This window comes from Mercenaria mercenaria, chromosome 14 (assembly GCF_021730395.1).
Source record: "Mercenaria mercenaria strain notata chromosome 14, MADL_Memer_1, whole genome shotgun sequence".
NCBI classification, from domain to species: Eukaryota; Metazoa; Mollusca; class Bivalvia; order Venerida; family Veneridae; genus Mercenaria; species Mercenaria mercenaria.
In genome coordinates, this window is record NC_069374.1 from 4,337,110 (window position 1) to 4,358,886 (window position 21,777).

The following is a 21,777-nucleotide window of genomic DNA, read 5'->3' on the forward strand; positions in this document are numbered from 1 at the left end:
AAGTTTCATTCATAGCACATTGATCTTAAGCCTATAGTATACATTTGTATAAATCAAAGAGATCATTCATTTCAAGTGTAATGTACAAATACCCATAAAATATAACCCATAATTGGTCGCAAAAGTCGCACAACTAATACTGAGCCCAAGCCTATAAAAGTGTACTATGAATGATTAGGCATCTGTTGTATGAATTAATATTGATAAAGCATTGCCACTTTGCATTGAAAACTAGCTAGCTGCTTTTAGCACACAATTTCAATTATCCTTTTATTAGCATGCAGCTTACTACATTTAGAGACACTCGTGTATTTTCTATCACATTACGTTGACCTTTCATGTTTATGTACTTTGTATGCGACATGTTGAATATAACGAATTGTCTAACCACAACACGAATAATACTTGTAAATTTAAAGAATTTTCATTTCCACTTAACAGCCACTTTCGCAACACTACGATTGGAATGACAAATGAAAACTGAATTTTATTACACTTTAATCAATCATCAGATATTTACTAGTAGTAACTAGTATTCACAATACGTTCACTGACCAATTGTCGCATTTTCGAGAGATTTACGGTATAACACTTAAGTAAAATATTTCAAATAAATCGTACTTTCTTTAGCCCGCTGACAGTGAAAAAAATTGATTTTATAATCAGTATGACGTATAATTACAGCAGATACACATTACATAAAAATTGCCGACGGTTATGTTTATTTCCGAAATTTTTTATGAATCTCCGTAAATCTCCGAGAGCTTTAATTCGGACAGCGCTAAAATTAGAAATTAGCGGTCTCGCTGATTCAAGTCCACGCATTAATTACATATTTCACCAAAAATTGCGTTTGCGCTAAATTTTTGCCGCGCTAATAAATGTACGCCTACAGTAAGGCATGTCCACATTGAAAATTGCTGCGTCCGCCAATACCAATAGGAAGTGGTAGCAGGGTTCAAATTAAAATGTGGACTTATCTATGTACATTGATTATTCATATTATAAAATGCTATTTGTAGCTGTTCCCTTTAAAACTCCGTATTGTTATTACATACCGATAATTGAACATGGATCCGGTGTAATGAAGTATTTCGACCCCCATAGAATAACGACCCCCGGTCATTATTCTATAGAAAATGTGACTCCTTTCCTGTAAAATATTGACTCCCCTTATAAAAAACTGACTCCCTTTGAAAACTCTATAGAATAACGAACCCCCGGTCATTATTCTATAGAAAAACTGACCCCTCCAACATCGATTTCCGGACATTATTCTATTTAAAAAAGTTACTCTTTCCGTGTAAAACACCGGCTCCTAAAAAGACTTTCGACGATAATATCTATTAAAAAGTGATCCCCACCAAACCTAACGGACAATTTTACTAGATCTACAACTCTAATACCCTCCATTGCCAATAGTTAACATTTTGATTGTACTACTACTACTACTGGTGCCGCTACTTCTATTGCTATTACTACATGTACTTCTTCTTTTTCTGCTACTACTACTACTACTTCTACTACTACTACTACAACTGCTACTACTAATACTACTATACCTGCTTCCACTAATATGTCTTGTACATCTACCTCTTCTTCTCCTGTATTCTGTTGTTGCTGTCACTTATTCCTCTGCTGCTGCCACTACCACTGCCACTACTACTACTACTACTACTACTACTACTACTACTACTACTACTTTCTATTGTTGCCGCTACCGTACTTTACTGCCACTGCTAAGTATTGCAACTTCTATTAATACTAAGTTCTATGCTAGCAGTTTCTTGTGCAGTTTTCTTCTGAAGAATTACTTCATACCGAAGTTTGCAGGGATTATTGACACTGGTGTGTTTTGTGAACGTATTGTGAATTGTTATTTTCCTGAAAAAAATGTATACACCAAGATACAGCGTCTAGAAATAGAATCCCTTTTCCCGTTGCGGAATGCTCTGATTTCTGTGTCAAGTGATGGTATCTGGGGCTAATGGTCAAACGGACGGACGGACGGACAAGGGCAAATCTATATGCCCCCCTCCTCCGAGTGGGGGCATAAAATGCAGCAGTTAGGCCTTAGATACAGGAGTTATCACTAAATTTGACCAAATGACCGGGGGTCGTTTTTTTTATGGGAGTATATTCTTCGTGAGGTTCAGTTTCCTTCACGTGGGGGAGTCATAGTACTATGATCTGGAGGTCATAATACTATGACCGGGGGGTCACTTTTTCTATAGAATAATGACCGGGGGTCATTATTCTATGGGGGTCGAACTACTTCATTACACCGGCCTTAGACCATATAATTTTAATTCATCTAACATTTCTTTATTTCACGGAAACATTATCATAGAAACAAATGTTGTTGTTGTTGTTGGTGATGGTGGTGTTTTTTTTTTTTTGAGGGGGGTGGGGAGTGGGGGTTCATTTTTATTTCAAATGTTTACTTAGTATGAGCAATCAAAACAATTGTTACAGTTGTATTCAATACAATCATGCACAACTTTATTAATCTGCATTGCACGGTTCCTCAAGGGAACAGATATACACCAGAGAAGGAAGTTAGTTTTAAGTTCGCGCTTCCTTCTGCATGGTTGCCGGCGAATCGTGAATCAACCCAAACGACATCACCCTGGTTTAAGCGAATCACTGCTACATTTCCACCCTGAAACAAATTGTTCTGTTAAAAATAAAAGACCAAACATGATACTAAACTCAGCTGTATTTCTATTCTACTTAGATAAAAATATGCTGTTGCAAAATAGAGCTAAAAGATACTGAAATGATGTTGCTGAAAAACAAATTGTATTAAAGCTTATTTATCATAATTGATTTTACAAATCAATATATGTAATCTCTATTCTATACCTTAGAAATTATTATAATTGAAACATAATAGCAATATTCACTGTAATATCTTGTCCTGGGCTGTGGGAATCCACCACAGTGTCGAGAACATTTTTGCTATTCACCATCAACTCAGCTACTATTCCCCTTGGAACAGTCTCATCGTTTTGACCAACGAAAAATGAGAACATGTACATGCCACCCTCAGGGCACGTGAACACACCCGAATGCGGACTGTAACCGTTTCCCTCGTTTGTTATAATCTGTTGAAAAGAAGTGAAGCAGTAACATACATAACGCACGATTGTATGCATACGTTCTTCTTCGTGCAAAAATATATAATAAAATGTTTACGTTATGACCTAAATTATGTCGGTGGGAATCTAAACCCAACAACAATAAAAATGGTCGAAATAAAAAAATAACTTACAGTCGGAATGTCAAAATTTTATATGTGCAGGAAAACTTTAACACGTAATCAAACCAGCTGGCCTGTTGCCCCGAATTTAGTGTTTACAAACTGGTATTAAAAGTTTGATACAAAAGAACAATAAAACAAGCAAACACTTAATATGTATTAAAAAAATCGTACTTGATTAAACTTAATCGTTTGGTGAGCTCCGAAGTCAACATCATGATCCAAATACACAGTAAATGCTATTCCCTCAGAACCTGAGCAAGATAAGCAAGGCAGTATGCAATGAGGACCTGAGTTATAGAAATGCGTTCAGGCTGCAGAGGGCTGAACGGTGATCCTGTTTATTTCTATTCTTGCATAAAAACTACTTTTTTCACTGGATCCGCCCATGTATTAACGGGAGAAAAATCGTGTGCAAACAAGGCAATTCACGTGCTGTTAATACCCGATTTTTATTTTTGAAATGCTTTGCCAGGGATATATGTATGTATTTTTACGCACACTGATATTTGGCATCTGCGTCTTGTTTCTTCCTTAACAACCTCATCTTGTAGCATTATAAATACAATGTAATCCATAGTATGTTTAGCTGTATCTGTTTCCAACCCCAAACGTACTGCCCCCATCAATGTACGCCCTAGATTCTCTCAGAGTTCACTCCCTTTACAAAGCGTCTGTTCAGTTATTGTAAATAACTGTGAATAAATAAGTATCGCGTGTAACTTGTGCTATTGTTCGTTTTTAGGTATTATATTTATGATTTTGGTAAGTATCAGCCGGTATGTTTTTATCTAATTTCTCGAAGAATTTATATAAACAGCTTGGAAACTTGACACTACGTTCGTACTTATCCGTACTCCAACTGCGTGTCCGTACTCAATATAACTCGAATGCAAAGTTATTATTCTTGAAATTGTGATCGAGTCCATCAAATTGTGAAATGATATGAACAATTATTGGTAATTTTATGTTTGTAATAATGAGAGATAAAAAATCGCTTAAAAACCTTCAGGAGGTGCTTTTGATAGCGCTGTTTATTTCCGGGCCCTGGATACGGATATTTAAAACATGTTTACCATTTCCAAGAACAACTGGAATGGTAAATAAAAAAATGTACCGGAATCGTCAAGTCATCACGTATGAAAACAATACATAAATCGTCGTGAAATATATTTTTATGCAAGAATAGTGACAATACACGTTTGTTTTGTGTATTAACATCTGCAGAAGCCCTTGGGATATGTTTGTGACCTCGACCTTCGGTCACAAACAATCCCGCGTTAATACACAAAAAAACGTGTATTATCCCTACATTCTCTGTCTGCGCACAGTTAGATGCAAGATGATGAGTAACAGTAAATGGCATTGATGAAATAAGAAAATATTATCAAATCTGTAAGGTGAATTATATACAACAACTATTTTTATGAGATGTGTAAAACATGTCTAGTAAATGATTCTCTTTATTTCAGTTTGGTGTATTTTCCTTTGCAACAATGTGTACCAGAACGAAAGCTGATTACCGATAATACATTTTATGTAAGTGATGTCCACGTCATACACTGTTTTACGTCAACATATCAAGACTGGATTTTAACTGGATTGTTCTCGACAACGCACGATGACCGTCTAAGAATTGAATAAAGACCTGACGGTCATTGGCAGTTCCTATAATTGTAATCAATTAAGTCACTTATTTACCTTGTCGTTTTCCAGCAGCCAGTCTTTCATTTGCTACCACGGTCCTTCTTAAGATTCGAGCTTGTCTTTGATGTTTAGTTCCGTGTCTCCTATCGTCAGTTTCTATCGACTCCCGATCATTCACATTGCTTGTTGCAACTGTTGCTTGTGGTCGGTTTGATTCGACGCTGAGCAAATTCTGACTTTTATTCTCATGTTCATCACTTGCTATGTGTGGAGATTTTTTGTCACCAACTTTCTTTTTCTTTAATAATCCAGCGGCCTTTAAAACCTCCCGAAAATAGCGTATATGATTTTTATTTAGTCGAGATCTTTCGTAGGCATTTTGTACACGTGCCCTGTGCTTATGCACTATAAATTCAAAATCTTTGAAGTCACGCGCTTGTGATGCAATCTGTTTGGCTTGAGATCTAACTGTGCGCTCCAAACTTTTTATTTTTGACAGGCTGTCTCTGAAAGATGTTATTTTGGAAACTTTAAAAACACTTTTACGCAATTGTTCATTTATCGGCTTACTAATAAGTGTACATGAAAAACAAAATGTGCATGATGGGCCGAAAGAATGTATTTTCTTATATATGATAAAAGGTAAGAGTATATTTGCCGATGGACAGAGCACCTATTATGCATATCGAATTTTTTAGGTTTTTACAATTTCGCATTAGTGAAGAACGTTTCTTTTTAATTTTACTTACTGCTGTTGTTTCTCTAAAACTTCCAGTCTTTCCATCATCCTGTGGAGTTCATTATTTTGTGGTTCTCCAGCCACAAAACCCTTATCAATATATACATATAAAATGAATAGAAAACATAAATTGAGTACCATATTTCTTTGTTTTAAAAACACAGTTATATATGGTGTTTAAGCACTGATAATTGAGTTTTCGAAATAAGATAAGAAACTTAACAGTATGTCATACATGTAGTATAGGTCATGTTCTGTTACTTAGTGTTTAGTAACTTAAATCTATTTCTTACTTTATTTCACTCTTACTCAACCCTTATCATGCTATACACGACTGTTTCTGCCTTTGCGACCGATGTGGATCATGATCAGTCTGCACATCCGTGCATTCTGATCATGATCTGCACTGTTCGCCATCCATTCAGTATTTTAATTTTTGGTAATCACCCCTTTAAACAGTTAATGGTACTGTCCAATTTGAAAGATGGACAAGTACATTTCAGAAATTTATCAGAGTGGGGGTTATATATAATATTATATATAAAACCTCTTACCTCGAGGACAGGTCTGTATAAAACAAAGCCGCGCTTAGTTTGAATGAGTAGGGATATTGAAGAAAATGATAAAATATATATGAAAAATACAAAATAATGGTAATAGATTATCTGCAAACCAAAGAATTTTGCAAATGCTCGTGTTATACCTGAAAATTAAATACATGTTATGCATTTTCATTAAAAAATAATGTATAGCAGAACCATGTTTTAATATACATGTAGTTAAACACGAAACAGGGGTTAAATTTATTGTAAGCATATCGGTTAAATTATACTACGCGGTGTATAACAGATTCGGTGTGTTTAAATGTATTGATATTTGGTTCTTATATATCTTGTTATTATAATATGTCTTTTTGTAAACAAATAAATGGTGCATGTATGGTGTCAAATAAAGTATGTCAACCTGGCGTCAATGTTACCAGATTTTAATAATATTAAAACACGGGAAGAAACACGCCCAGTGCGTGGAATACTTTAGACGTGTACTATGTTCTATCAATGAATCAAGTGTTACGTTCTGTTATAGATGAAAGTAGATCAATTATCACTCTGTTTATGGGCCTGTATGGCGCAAAAAGATATGCCGGCGTGACTTCCATATTTCCGTGTTTCAACACAAAATGTGCATGATTTTTGTTTATATTGCACCTGTATATCCATTTGAAATATTTAATAAAAAGTAAACCAATGGTAATTTTGGCTTATGCTCAAATATATGGCGTACCATTTGGGTCGAAAGTTTCCAGGTACCACAGGTAGTAATAAAATTATACCTGCAGGTATAAATTGGAAATGTACCCGCGGGTATAAAAATTGTACCCGCAGGTACAATTTTATACCTGCAGGTATAATTTTATACCCGCGGGTATAATTTTACACCCGCAGGTATAAAATTGTACCCGCGGGTATAAAAGAATACCTGTGGGTATAAAATTGTACCCGCGGGTATAAAAGTATACATGCGGGTATAAAATTATACCTACGGGTATACAATTATACCCGCAGGTACAATTTTTATACCCGTAGGTATAATTTTTATACCCGCGGGTATAATTTTGTACCTGCGGGTATAATTTTACACCCGCAGGTATAAAATTATACCCGCGGGTACAATTTTTATACCTGCGGGTATAAAATTATACCTGCAGGTATAAAATTGTACCCGCGAGTACAATTTTATAACTGCAGGTATAATTTTATACCCGCGGGTATAATTTTACACCCGCAGGTATAAAATTATACCCGCGGATATAAAAATTATACCTACGGGTATAAAAATTATACCTGCGGGTATAAAAATTGTACCTGCGGGTATAATTGTATACCCGTAGGTATAATTTTATACCCGCAGGTATACTTTTATACCCGCGGGTACAATTTTATACCCGCAGGTATAATTTAATACCCGCGGGTACAGTTTTTATACCCTCAGGTATACTTTAACACCCGCGGGTACAATTTTTATACCCGCAGGTATAATTTTTATACCCGTAGGTATAATTTTGTACCTGCGGGTATAATTTTATACCTGCGGGTATAAAATTATTACCGCAGGTATAATTTTTATACCCGCAGGTATAATTTTGTACCTGCGGGTATAAAATTGTACCCGTGGGTATAATTTTTATACCTGCGGGTATAATTTTGTACCTGCGGATACAATTTGAAACCTGCGGGTATAAAATTATACCTGCGGGTATAAAATTGTACCCGCGGGTGTAATTTTTATACCTGCGGGTATAATATTGTACCTGCGGGTATAATTTTGTACCCGCGGGTATAATTTTATACCTGCGGGTATAAAATTGTACCCGCGGGTAAAAAATTATACCCGCAGGTACATTTCCGCGGGTACAATTTTTATACCCGCGGGTACATGTCCAATTTATACCCGCAGGTATAGATTTATACCTGCAGGTATAATTTTATTACTACCTGTGGTACCTGGGAACTTTCGACCCAAATGGTACGCCATACAAATATGCAATAACAGAGATATACGTACGTGGTCTGGGCAATCTCTCTGATATAGACACAGTGATATTGAAGTCGATGAAATGGCCCTCGTCTGTTGCTTCTTGCGCGCGCACCTGTGTAATAAACGATACTTAAGAACTTGTTATAATATTCACAGATTGTTTTTTCTCTCCGAGTTCTGACTTCAGTTTAGCAAGCATGTGTCTATACAGGTCATGTAGCACAACCTGTGGACAGGCAATTTATGTAACGAGTCATTGATGGTGTACACTTGTTTGATTTAACTAACCGGTCGATATTGAAAACTAAATGCCCGAGGTTCGAAGGACTGAGTGCTAATACATGAAATCAAAATTAAATGTTATAGAATTTTGACTTCAGCTCAGCAAACATGTAATGTACAACAGATCGATCAATAGCACAAGCTAATGCACCTGGATTTATATAGGGAGAATTGTAATAAAAATTATTGATTTATGATTAAATGTCGAAAGTGTCAAACTAAACGTAAGAAAGCATATCACTTCTATATCTCATATACAATGTAGACACAGGTTACTTTTATCAGGTATAAAATGTGGAAAATACATGTACTCACTTCGATTGGAATACTGAATCCATACGAGTCATTGATGAGCGGCGATATTTTGTAGAGCATGGCTGTTGTTTCATCGATGTCAAAGAATTCTTTGTCAATATCTAGAATCAAATTAGGTTTTATCGTTTTAATTCGTGTAATATCCATTCATGATAATATCTAGCGCTGAAGGGTATAGTCTGCAGTCTAACGCAACAAAACTGCATTCAGAGGGCTCTAACTTTATCTATGGGGATCTTTCGCTACAACCACTCAAACCGTACATTTATTTGACTCTTTGGCTACACCCGTTTATTTACTGGGCTCTGTAGGGCTGATGCGCTACACAACTTTATCTGTAAGAACATGTGGCTTTAAATCTATATCAATGGGACTCATACGCTACACAACTGTATCTATGGGACTCATACGCTACACAACTGTATCTATGGGGCTCTTATGCTACACAGTTATACCTATGGGACTTATACGCTATACAACAATGTACCTAAAGGGCAAAAGCGTGCAACTTAAATATATCTAGGCCTTGCCTTGGTTCAATTCAGATCACATTTCCTAATAGGGCGTTATGGAAAATAGATATTAGAGGTTGACAGGTTTCAAGCTGATCTAAGAAGCCTATCCAACACTTACCAGAGACAAGGGTATAAATAATACTCTCATTCAATGTATCTAAATCTTCGGCATGCACAGCAACTGGTCTGACATCTAACGGTCCCTGAAAGCATAAACGAATTTCTTTAAATTCAGTTTAATTAATACATGATACAATTATTACATGTACAAATGTGTTTAATAAGGAATGTAAGCACGGGCGGAGCTGTGTAGGATTACAGCGTGCTGATTACGTGCCGGAATTCCGGTGTGGCATTTTAATCGCGGTTTCCACATTCTTATACTAAAGTGAGAATTCTGATCAGAAATCTAGCAGCACTCATCAAGTATGGTTTACTTTTATAGATCAGGCTAAAACTAAACGAATCTGCTGTTGTATTGCTTGGCTACATTCTATGCTCCCAAAGGAATTTCTTACAAGATCTATTTACATTATAACTGGTCTCACGTAAGAAATTTAAGGCTAAAACTGGAATAATGATACGGATCCGACCGTTTGTAAACATAAAAAGACAGACAAATATGTTTTTCACTACTTCATCACAGAGGCAAGTGGACTAATTACAATGTACAAGGAAATCAAAACAACTTTACTTTAATACTATGCATACAGTCCGTCTAACCTTTAGCCTGCTGGCGGCTAGTGATTCTGCCTTTGCGACTAGTGCAGACCAGCTGATCATGGTCTGCACTGTTCGCTATTCAGTCAGTAAATTTTCAGTAAACACCCCTTAGAATAATAAATGGCACTGCAAAGACTGAATGATGGACCAGTCCATTTTAGAAATGTACCAGGCTAAAAGCTAATAGTGTATTCAGATGTTAAATTGTAACTGCGTTCTGCAATTAAAAGCATTGTTTTAACTATTTAAAACAAATTTAAAGATACTGAAAAAGTGTTGATTATTGACTTACCACAAATGTTTCGTTTGTGAGAGCAGTGAAATCGGCTTGAAGGCAAGGTCTTTCACACCCAGGGTAAACCAGATGTACCCCTTGGTCATTAGAGTCAGTCACTGTGACGTTGATTGATGTTGCTGATGTAAATCCTCCGTCGTCCTGTCTCACAATGTAAAAGAACAAGACCAGATAGCTATATATGTTTTCTGATTTCTGCTGTTTAGTTCTGGCGTTTTGGCGCGTTTGAAGGGGACCGACATGCGAGAACAACAAACAAGCGTGTCAATACGAAAATACGGCATTTGTTGAATCTGCGCACTAGTTTTACCTAACCCTAGGGCGTGTTGGTTTGTAGGCGCTCTTCAAACTTGCCAGCACGAGGAACCAAAATGGCAGCAACCATACACTTTGATCTAAACAGCTCATTCAGTTAAAAAGAAAACTGCATATAATATGCTACAGGTTACAGTGAAATCATTCCATTTGGTAGGCATGACATTTCGTAGTTTATTAGTGGGGATAGGTATTTAATGGATTTGAATTTTTACAGACAAAGTGAATGTGAATTTTAGTTTTTCTTCTGGATTTTATCTTTTGGACTGGCACATCACGAAATCCGCGAATATATATGATCTCACTGTATATAAGTGCTAAAGAAAATCACTTGTTTTTTTCTTTTTTTTTCTTTTTTTTTTTTTTTTTTTGCTGTATAGTTTGGTTGTTTGTCTGTTTTGATGGGTTTAATATCACACCGACACAATTACAGGTCGTGTTTTTCTCACCCTGTGACACATAGTACCGAACGATTACAATTATTTGCCTAGAAGATGTGCTGGTTGCGAGTGCTTGAAAGATAAAGTCCCTTACCGTTGCAGTAACGTTGACGAACATATAAGTTCTTCCTGTGCTAAGGAATGATTCAAAATCTAGAGATCTTGCTAACAAGATATTGCCTTTCCCATCCTTGTCTAGAGCAACGTACCCGCTACCGTCAAACTGAAATATAAACGTAGAACAATTACGTTTTTGCACGTAGTTTAGTTGCGTTTTGCTGGATCTTCGGGATGATAGAGTCCATTCGAAGTTTATCAAATAACCAAGGTTTTTCGCGTGTAATATTGTCTGATTTACCATTGTTCAGGTTTCAGATGCGTAGAAATTGAACCACGAGGGTTTCAGCCCGAGTGGATAAATATCCAATCACGCGATTGATGACGAACCATGGTAAATCAGACAAAAACAAGTTCTTGCTTATTCATTTTAATTTCTACATGTTCATTGAGGAATTATGATACAAATTATGCTGGAATTCATTTATTCCAGTTGTATGAACTGACATGATGCGGAAAAATGACGTCAACGTTGTCGTCATAATATTCTCTCACCGGTCTGCGCGTCAATCTTTGTTACTTGCAGAATATAGAACGCTTAACCCCCTTCTTTGTTTTAACGACAGACAAATCGAACCATGTCGAATTTCTGATTATCAGAGTCTGGATTAAGCCGGTCCTTTGGGTGGGATCGATTGCACAATTCATTATCTTACGTAAAGAGTTTCAGTCAAACTCAGTGTGCTATCATTTTGCCTGGTTGCATTCTATACGTCCAAATGATCCTTTTACATAAAATCCATTTTCTATTATTCACAAATACCAACAGACATTCAGAAAATTTATCAGAAAAAAATATATCCCCGTATTAGCTTTTACGGACGGCTTTGACTGTTTTCCCCAACATTTCGCTTGAAACAAGTAAAACAATGAAACATTTGTATTTGATAATTATAACTGTTAACTATACCTAACTAAACCACAATTACATTCTGCTAGGCCTGTCTCGAACCCAAACCTTTACACTGTTGTGCTTCACTGTAAGAAGTTTTCTCCTAGACTGCTGTATTTGATACTACAACGGTCTGGTAGGTCAGTTGATAAAGCATGGGAATGGGACCCCGGGTTTATGCTAGCCCTACAGTTTTCCACTTAATGTAACATATGCAATAAACTTACCTGCGTGATCATGTAAGGAGCAATCGCAAACGTCAGATTGGTCTGACCAGCGTCCAGGTCAGCAGCTCGTACTCCAATATTAAATATCTCTGTGCCAATTTCGGACGACTGAAAATGAAGCTATGATGTACAATATAAAACATTAACATACTTCAAAAGAAAACGAGTGCGCACGAAATCAAGTACAGCTGTACGTAAAGAAAAGAAATATAGTTTCAAATACGGATATACAAATGTACTAAAATTTTACTTAAGGTAGAATGCGCCACAAACATCCCCTCCCCCATTCCCACTGCCCTAAATAAAATACAATATACCTCTGCTACTGTCGCTTTGAAAGGAGATCCCATAAACTGTGGATAAAATTCATTTACCGACCGAACGTTTATCTTGAAAATCCATTCCTGTAAAACAACGTCAATATTCATAAAAGTAATTCTACAGCAGAAGTATTTCAACACTAACATGCTACATTCTCTCCATGGTAAAATTTTAAAAGCCTTACTTTCCTTTCCATTGTATTTAATACTATTTATAGTAACAAATACTGACGTTACTTCCTCGGGTCATTTTAAAGGTCCAATACTAAGGAAAGTGAACATTTTAATTTCTTTTAAAAAGCACAGAAACTATTTCATTTTATTGGAAAATGAAGTTGGTATGTAGAAATTCGAAAAAATCGCAGTATATGTACAATTATTTTTCATGAAGTATGAAGAAAGTTAAAAAGACCTGGGGGCATTTGTCGATTCATTGAAAATTTCAACATAATACACATACATTTTCTTTGAGTTCCAAAACCTCGTAATTTTGACCTGCCATTTCATTATTAGTGTCTTGCAGAAGCCCTATGCACTAGCTATGAAAAAATTGCCAACTCACTTTCCTTAGTAATGGACCTTTAAAACTAAGTACTGTGCGTAAAAAATAAAATGTTTGCATTCATTATTAAACATTCTAACACGATCCGATTCATTTTCCTATTAAACAAAGAAGACAGAAAACAGTGAATTATTATACAACAAATCACTGTTCTGACATCACAATTATTACGTCATGGCGTCAAACGGCATAGCGGCGCGCTGGAAAAGAAACCGATTGAAAACGGGCAAATATTTAATGAATGTCATCAAGGATGTACTTAAGAATCCTTAGTAACGTGTTAGAATCGAAACAATATATCTCATTTAGTGATTTGCTCTTGAATAAATCATCGTTTGTCGTTCAGATGCGTATTATTATATCACTCGGGCTGCGCCCTCGTGATATAATTCCTTCGCATCTGAACTCCAAACAATGATTTATTCAACGACAAATCACTGGAAGAGATCTATTATTTCTTAAACAAAGCTGTTGATACGGGATGGAAAAAAATAACACATTTACTTACACTTGAAAGCCCTGATTCCGGAGCACACATTACTGACAGATCTAAGCTTATACCGTTGTCACGAGATTCCTCAAATAGCTAAATCAAAAAGAAGTTGCAAACAATGTAGATATACAAATGTAGCTCTAATTAACTTTAAAATTTACATCTAACTTATTTTAAAGATAAATATTTGAAAACAAGTGCAACCACCACGAGAAACATATTTGTTGTATGATCATATTTAAAATATTTATTATGCAGATCTTTGCATAAAAGTTGAGCGTTGAAATATACGTCAGTGAATACATTGTTTGAAATCATGCGCGTCCTAGGTCAGTCGTAAGTCATATATTAGTTTAAAGGGTTTTGCTCTCTCTCTTTCTCCGTTTTCATGTTTTAAACTGGATTTAAAGCAACAATTAAAATGTTTACAGAGAATTGTATTTAATTAATTTCCATGATACTGGACCACTGTTCTTGGCTCACATTTAAAAAAAAAACAACTTTCATACTCAGTTTATCACTTAATACGTAATGTTCAGACAAACAAGTATTCGCCGGAAGGTTTCCGTATGTATGATTATTTTAAAACATATATTGCTAATTAACTTTACCCACGTTTACCTGCGCTGAAGAGTCAAGCTCCAACTGCAGAAGTTCCAGGTCTAGAATCTTTGCGAGTTTTAGCGCATGCGTATGATCAGCGCCCTCTACCGTTGACGATTCGAAAAACAAAGAAAGATAATTCTTGCTGGAACCATTGACAGAAGCTGTCCAGAGCAGGTCTCCAAGGCTGTTGTTGAACGTACCAAGCACTGTGCCTGTTGGTAAAGAAATATATTGTATGTTTCTTATGATGAGTTAGTTTTTCACTTGTCAGTATATTTTCATTTTCTAAAAAAATATATTAAATCCATATTCGCCACATGACCTAAGACTTACCACACTCACTCCAAATGTAGTTTGCATGTAGGGGGCTGTGAGTGAATCTTTGGAGATTTTAGTTAAGAATAGTACATGCATTTTACAATGCCATATGACTCTATGGTTTAAAGAAAGATATATTTTGGTACATGCATGTGATAGAAACCCTTCTGGCAGTCTGCTGCTGTAGCGATATGTTATTCAAAACATAATACTGAATACTGACTGAAAATGTTGAAACAGACAAACCACCCGTACTTATCAACTGTCATGAGTTTTAAGAACGATAACTCACCAACGGGATCTGTTTCTGTGATATCTATTGTCCAGTCTTCCCCAGTGTCTATACTGTTACAGTCTGGAAAAACAATATTTACAAATAATGCAAAAATATATTAGAACATTGAAACAACAAAAAACAATAAATTAAGTAAAATGTTAATTTTGATAGAATGATAATTCCGACGAAAAAACGTTGTATTGACACACATACAAAAAGAATTAACCCAAAAACACAAAACTTTGAACTATCATAGCCGTGCAAGTAGGAACTATCAATTACCCTTATGCTACCCGCCCCCGTGCAAGTATGAACTATTAACTAATCTAATCCAACCCGGACCTGTGCAAGTATGAACTATTATTTTCTCTAATGCTACATATGCTACTTGTACCTACACCCGTACAAGTATGAACTATTAACAACCCTACTGTTAATAGTACCCGCGCAAGTATGAACTATTAACCACAATAATGTTCCCCGTTCTCGAACAAATACAAACTATTAACCACTTTAATGACACCCGTTCCCATGTAATGATGAAATATCAAAAACTCATATGCTACTTGTTCCCGTGCAAGTATGAACTATTAATTTCTCCTATGCTATCCGTACTAATAAAATAATAAAATATTTATTTCTGTAATGCCACCCGTACCCAGGCAAATATGAAATATTAACCTCTCCTTTGCTACCTGTACCCATACGAGTATAAAATATTTATCTTTGTAATGCCAGCCGTACCCGTCCGGGTATGAACTATTTTTCTCTCTAATGCTACCCGTACCCGTGCAAGTATGATTATTAGCCTCTCTAATGCTGCCCATTTCTTTGCAAGTATAAACTATTAATCTCCCTGAAGCAACCCGTTCCCGTGCAAGTATGAACTATTATCCTCTCTTGAGCTACACGTAAAATACAAATATGAACTATCAGCATCTCTAATCCTATCTGTACTTGTACAAGTATGAACTATTAGCCTCTCTAATTCTACATGTACCCGTGCAAGTACGAACCACCAACTTCTTAAATTCTGCCGGCATTATTTATTATCCTACCGAAAGTAGAAGCGTTACAATGTCCAAGCACGAGCAGCACTGACACAATGTATCTTTTGGCTTTCATCTTCAGTTTCTAGACGTTGAAAAAAGAAAACACAAATGCTGCAACGATAAGTCCTTTCCAAAGATTTATTTCAACGAAGTGCTAAATGTACGTGGGTAAATAATTTATTTGGCTTGCTTTCTCGGTCAGTAGAAAAGATTACGAGTATTTCTTTACCAAACACATGAAACTGATATAGCGGTGAAAGGGTGTTGCGATAAGTTACTCTGCTCAATATTTACTTTTAAACAAATCTGTCATTTACTGATTAAGTGTTTAAAAGCAAACATTTCACATTTAGATGCTTTTATACATACGTTCAAAACGAATCGATTTTAAACTACATTCGATTTGTGATTAAAAATATATGTTTGATTGATAAATAAGAAACGTAGAATAGTCAGATTACGAGTACTATATGCATGAACTTGTAAAGTTACGGAGATCTCCTTGTCTCTAAAGAAGGGTCTTGATGTATGGAAAGCCCAAGCTGTCTTCTGATGTTATTCTACAGCCTTTTATGCTGTCTGTTACTGTCGTATCAAATGAGTGTTTTAACAGGGGAGATCAGCTGTGTTATGCTATCAACACACCTTCCTACATATGCGCGTTCCTTGGCTAGACATCACACATAACAACCATGTAAATTAGAATTTCGCTTCGTTTGTTTAGATTTTTACTTCCCATACAAGAACCGCATTAACCATGTTTATTCCTAATATAACATCAACTGAACCTCTCGGCGTATATTTCTGCCCCCCGCACTTATTGCCGCAGGCACCAACACTTCCCTCTATATTACGCACGGTTACATCGAGAGAGCTACAGTTTACCAAATGCAACTGATCTTTCAATTCACAACGAAATTCTTCCCAACATATCTTACATAGTACGGAAATAAAACTTCTAAGAAATAAACAACCAATAGTATTGTCAAAGTATTCTGTTATTTCAATAAACATAAAAACAAAGAATTAAAATCATATAAAAAGGCTTGGAAACCATTGTAAACTTTCACTGGCACCCATATTGAGCGCCCCATTCAGTGATGACTGTGTTCCCAAACAGTAAGCCTTCAACATTTCTATGTATGAATGTAATAAAATGTTTTTAAACATCAACAAAATGACATAAACTCCTTTCGTGCGAAACTTTATAGTAACACAATGTAAAAACATGTAGAACGGAGCTGTAATCCTGAATTTTCCAGATTTAATGTATAATTCCCTATCACGTTCATCTAACGTCCATAAATAGATGAAAATACTAAATGGCATATGTAAACAAAATTATCTTCTACGATCTTCAAATTATCGAAGATAATTACAGCAATAAACAGAGTAAATGAAAATGAAACTGGTAAAAACCGAGTTATAAATGACGAGGAGCTGACGCTGATGTTTCTCCAGTGTGCAATTGTCTATAAATAAATAATTCCAATTTAGTCTAGAAAAGATGTGGAAACCACTTCTGGGTTATTATATTGATGACTGTTTCTGGTGGAATTTCAGACAACCTTTCATCAGTAAGTTTTAAAAGATACATTCTTGAAGTCACCATGTTTCATATCATTTTGTACCGTTTCTTAGTTTTGCCGCTAGGCGGGCATTAAATCTAGCTACTAAGTACTTTCTTCTTTAAGCTAATTCTTAACGTGACGTACTGAATCTGCCCTTCGGTGGAGCTTTAAATGACAGGAAAGCAACCGACTAGACTTGAACCGAGGCCTTAACATTTAAAGTTTGAAACTTAGACGGCTACATAAAAAATGCGAACATTCTTTGCTTAGATCAAATTTAGACTACATGAATTCTGCTGAGGTATCTGTAGCACCAGATTGCTTGTTCATGCAAAGTTTCGTTAACGTCTATGCTTGTTTAACAATGACAGAGCACATAGAGGGCTTATCCTTTTTCAAGTGTAACACTAAGTTTTAGACATATAACATCAATGGGTACGGGTCCAGCTTCCTATAAAGAGCTCATTTAAACGCCTTACCAGTTACTATTAAATGGTGTCTTCTAAATTTCAACATTCCTTAATAAGAGTAAAATTCTACAAGTACCCTTACATCTCAGACTATACCTCATGTCGGGTTTGCCAACGAATAGTCATGACGTCATCACAAGAAAATGTGATAGTTACATCTTTAAAAGCTAATTAATAAAACCGTAAACAAAATCTAGAAATCATTCGTAGCCGTAACTGCAAACAGAACCTCATCGGTAAAATATACATATTGTTTATTCAAATCGAACAGAATAAAACTTAAACGAACTTTATTAAGCCATAAAAATATCATAATGTTTCTAGCCAAACTACTGGCGACTTTTCTCAGCCGATCCGTCTAAAACCGTTCAATTTACGACTCATATTTCTATAAAAAATATCGTTTAACTTGCCATGATGTGTCAATCACTTTGGAACATGTTGGCAGTCAACAAGCATGCATTACTTTTTCACAGAAAAAAATATTCATAACAAAATTAGAACACATTTATTAGAGAAAACGGTTCTCATGGACAAAACAAAAATGATGGTTGTTGGGGCGAAAAAAAAAACAGCAAGATGTACAAATAAAAATTGTGTTACATTTATCATATATACGAATACGCTATGAATAATCTTTCAGAGAAATGCTACAGGCAGTTAATACCCAAATTCTTCAAATCAGCCTATTAAATGTGTGTATCACCATTCTCTGATGAACTGGATATACTATGCAAAACTATTCATTTATACGGAGCACCTACATGACCTAAAGTGACATCCAACATTTTTATTTTAAAATTACAAATATTATTTCGTTTATATGAAATAAAGGAGTGTTATGTCTAAATCAAAAATATCGATGGTCACTTAGGGGCTCCGCGCTCTTAGTTCTTTTTCCCTTAATATAATATTTTCCCCAGTAGATAAGAAGCTTTCGGTTCAAGAGTACATGTTTTTGTTTTCCTTAGGTGAATTAATTCTTAAAATTCCACGAGTTATGAATGAGTACCATTAATGAGGATGCATGCCTATTTAAGCGCCGTACTGTTTGGTGAAGAGTTAATTGTACAATTTATAGATGGAAATCACGGTATATGGATATAAATTATTGCGTGATCGGGGCTATATAAACACTTAGAAGGCTGACTGATATTGGTAAGAGCTTGTTTACAAGTCAAAGGGTCAATGAACATCAACAGAAATAAGATTAAAAATTCAATTACCATTGCCTGCTTGATGTAAATGAAGATTAATTAATGCATGTAAAAAGCATGCTTGCTAAACCGGGAAACGTTCATCCGTCTCACTGCTATTATAACCACATTATAACCAATGCCATGGTGTGTAAAGTTAAGCAACAAAGTTGTTGATATGATTTGTAATTTTAATGTTCCCTGGAAATAACTATGAACGAGAACTATCTTTAACGTTCAGCCTGCTGTCGGCAAGTGACTCTGCCTTTGCGACCAGTGCAAACCAAGATCATCAGGCGGATCATGGTCTGCAATGTTCGCTATTCTGTCAGTAAATTGTCAGTGAACGCCCCTTCAAATAATAAATGGTATTGCCCAAATTAAATGATGGACCAGTCCATTTTAAAAATTTAGTAGGGTATAGGTTAAAAAAGATAGTCGGCACAATTTAGAACAATCCATAAAACACGAATTCTGTGTACATATCCATGATAAAAACACTATCATATGGAGCAAACAACTTTACTTACCTATAAAACTGAGGTTGAATATCAGTTATGTGGTCAGTAACACCTTCTCAAAAGTCAGTCAAACTAATCAACCAAGTACTTGCATATTACTAATTTCATATTTGATACTATCAGGTAATATACAATCATGTGTATTATTTAACTGGTACAACGTCTGTCAGTCTGTCTTCATATTTCGTGTCCGGAGCATAACTCAATATCCATCCAAGGTTTAAATTTCGCTGATAGGTAGCTGTTGATGAGACAATGTGCATAATGCATGAACTAGGTCTGAAGGTAGGTCAAAGGTCAATGTCACAAATGGAGCTCAAAAGTCAATTCTTCATAGTTCTTGCACGGAACATAACTATTCCAGGTAATGACTTTAAACTGAATATAGTTTTATGTTTTAAGATTAAATTCCTTTGAAGGATGTGTGCCGTTGGCTCTTGCAGAATATATGTCACCATCAATTAAACACATCTGTCATAACGTTTGTATTACATTATTGAATATCTTTTAAAATGTTTTAATTCATTCCGTACCGCACTAAACTAATTACAGCTACATTTCTGTTAAGATTACATAATGATACCTATTAACATACAGCTCAGATACTCCACAGCTAAGTAAGTACATTCGACTTACAAACTCCTATATGTTGATATAATAGTGGTACAGTAATAACTTCTTACGTAAACGTGTTTTTTAACCAATGAGGATTATTCAGTAAAGATTTCTGTACTGGGGTGGCTCTCTGTTTGCGGCACCGGTATAAGTAAAACAATAAAAACGTCGACCCTAAAGAACCAGTCTGGTACACACATCACAGTGGTCAGAGCAACAATAGAAACACATCTAAAGTCTTTTTCAAATTGATCTGGGTATAAAGCACACTTGTACTGCTTGCAAGTCAATGAATTTTGCAAAAAAAGTTAAAAGGTGGTTTATACCCGCTTACACGCATAAAATTGCGTTATGTTTATATATCGTGCATTTAAATGTATGAAAATAAAACATATGGTGTTCATTTATTATTGGCTCCGAAACTGAGATGAAGCGTCACAAATATGGCAAACTTGCGAATTAATCGTGTAACCTAATAAATAATACAAAGTTCTTTCCTCTCATGGGAAATTGTGAAAACATTCATTAACGAAAACAAAAACTACAAATGCATTTATTAACGGAAAGACCGCTAGAAATAAACTGCGGGGAGGAAAATTAGCAGAAAATGTCGTAAAACGAAAAAGTCGTAAAACGGAAAAGAGCCGTAAAGCGAGGAGAAATAAATGATTGGGTGTCTTTCTATATCATGCTTTGTCATATATTGAATTAAAGATATATTTTTTTGATAAACTGAGTAACCTTTTTAATTATTTTTGTCGTGATTGTAGCCAGTGGAGATATTCTACAAAAAAGAACTTTGTATTTAATAAATTTGATTTATCGTGATACAATAAACAAAAATTATTATCGGTCAATTTATAATACGATATTTCGAGAAAATGGTTCAACGTATTCGCAACTGACCTCTGTAATACTTTTTAGCAAACCTGGGCACAAGATACCATTTGTTGTAAGTTGATGAAACTTTCCCTGGATGTTCCTTGGGAGCTCCAACCGCAAGGCATAGAGCCTTGATATTTGGCATGTGACATCATCTAATAGTCCTCTATGAAAACTGTTCCAATTATGCCCCTGAGGTGAAAAGTGGCCCCGCCCCGGGGGTCCAAAGATTTACATAGACTTATATAAGAAAAATCTTAAAAAATCTTCTTGTCTGAAACCAAAATATCTAGGCCTTTGATATTTGGTATGTATCATTGACTTGTGGTCCTCTACCAAGATTGTTCAAATTATTACCCTTGGGTGAAAAGAGGCCCCCGCCCCGGGGGTCCCAAAATTCCCAAAATTTGCATAGACTGATAAAGGAAAAAAAAGTATTCTTGTCTGAAACCACTAGGCTTTTCTTATTTGATATGTTGCATTGCCTAGTAGTCCTCTACCAAGAATATTCAAATTATGTCCCTGGGGTGAAAAGAGGCCCTGCCCCGGGGTCCCAAGTTTTGCATAGACTTATATAGGAAATAAAA

The 21,777-nt window shown here is 35.6% G+C and overlaps 2 protein-coding genes across 2 annotated transcripts; both read right to left on the reverse strand.

Moving 5' to 3' along the window:
• Window positions 1-2,410: 2,410 nt before the first annotated feature.
• Window positions 2,411-5,986, reverse strand: LOC128548336 (uncharacterized). The gene is made up of 5 exons (XM_053522859.1): window positions 5,659-5,986; window positions 4,964-5,415; window positions 3,437-3,516; window positions 2,907-3,107; window positions 2,411-2,662 (listed from the first exon to the last, which is right to left on the reverse strand). The coding sequence occupies exons 1-5, from the start codon at window positions 5,787-5,789 to the stop codon at window positions 2,528-2,530; spliced, it is 999 nt and encodes a 332-aa protein (XP_053378834.1). The 5' UTR covers window positions 5,790-5,986; the 3' UTR covers window positions 2,411-2,527.
• A 359-nt stretch (window positions 5,987-6,345) lies between these two features.
• Window positions 6,346-16,330, reverse strand: LOC123526173 (cadherin-99C-like). The gene is made up of 12 exons (XM_053523994.1): window positions 15,942-16,330; window positions 14,899-14,961; window positions 14,304-14,500; window positions 13,698-13,775; window positions 12,625-12,711; window positions 12,308-12,415; window positions 11,166-11,294; window positions 10,314-10,457; window positions 9,417-9,501; window positions 8,784-8,884; window positions 8,179-8,298; window positions 6,346-6,351 (listed from the first exon to the last, which is right to left on the reverse strand). The coding sequence occupies exons 1-12, from the start codon at window positions 16,006-16,008 to the stop codon at window positions 6,346-6,348; spliced, it is 1,185 nt and encodes a 394-aa protein (XP_053379969.1). The 5' UTR covers window positions 16,009-16,330.
• Window positions 16,331-21,777: the final 5,447 nt, after the last annotated feature.